Source organism: Octodon degus, unplaced genomic scaffold, assembly GCF_000260255.1.
Source record: "Octodon degus isolate 3935 unplaced genomic scaffold, OctDeg1.0 scaffold00062, whole genome shotgun sequence".
In the NCBI taxonomy this organism is placed as follows: Eukaryota; Metazoa; Chordata; class Mammalia; order Rodentia; family Octodontidae; genus Octodon; species Octodon degus.
In genome coordinates, this window is record NW_004524638.1 from 9,689,248 (window position 1) to 9,689,886 (window position 639).

The window sequence follows — 639 nt, forward strand, 5'->3', positions numbered from 1 at the left end:
ATTAAATTAAAAAATATATTTTTCTTTAAAAACTTTATTGTTTGCAACAGATTCAATTTCTTCTTTCTTTTTTTGCATTTAAGTACAGGGTCTACAGGGTCTCACTACATAGATCAGACTCGTATCATAGTGATACGCCCAGTCTCAGTTGCTGTCTCAGCGTGCCCCAGGGAAGGGCTGGCACTGCACGCTGGGGGTCAAACCCCAGGCTTTGCGCTCTGCCTAAGCAGGCGCGTTAGTCCACTGAGCTATCTGGCTGGCTCTAACAGATTTAATTTCTTTCTTTTCTTTGTTTTTAACAGATTCAATTTCTGTTGAAGAGTTATTTCATGATTACCTCTCTCTCAAGTAATCCAATTCATCCTTTCTTATTCTTTCTCGTTCCTGTGTCTGATAGTCCACAATAAACTTTGGATATTGATTGAATACTGGATACTGCCCTTTTGTCAGTGCAACAAAAGCTTCCAGCTCACTTTCTGGATGAATATTAGCAGGTGTGTTCTCCATGAGACAATAAGCTTCTTTAATCACAACACTTATATCCAGGTTATTCCGATGGTGAAAAAAATACTGCAAGAAAATTTGATATTTAAATCAACATTTACCTAAAAAGTAATTATGAGGTTTCATTAAAACAAG

The 639-nt window shown here is 37.1% G+C and overlaps 1 protein-coding gene across 1 annotated transcript in view; it reads right to left on the reverse strand.

Annotated features, from left to right (window-relative positions):
- Tbc1d31 (TBC1 domain family member 31) overlaps positions 1-639 on the reverse strand; it is a 117,182-nt gene that overhangs the window by 31,728 nt on the left and 84,815 nt on the right. The window contains exon 14 of the mRNA XM_023718817.1: positions 338-570. Coding sequence (XP_023574585.1) covers positions 338-570 — 233 coding nt within the window. The remainder of the gene's footprint in view (positions 1-337; positions 571-639) is intronic.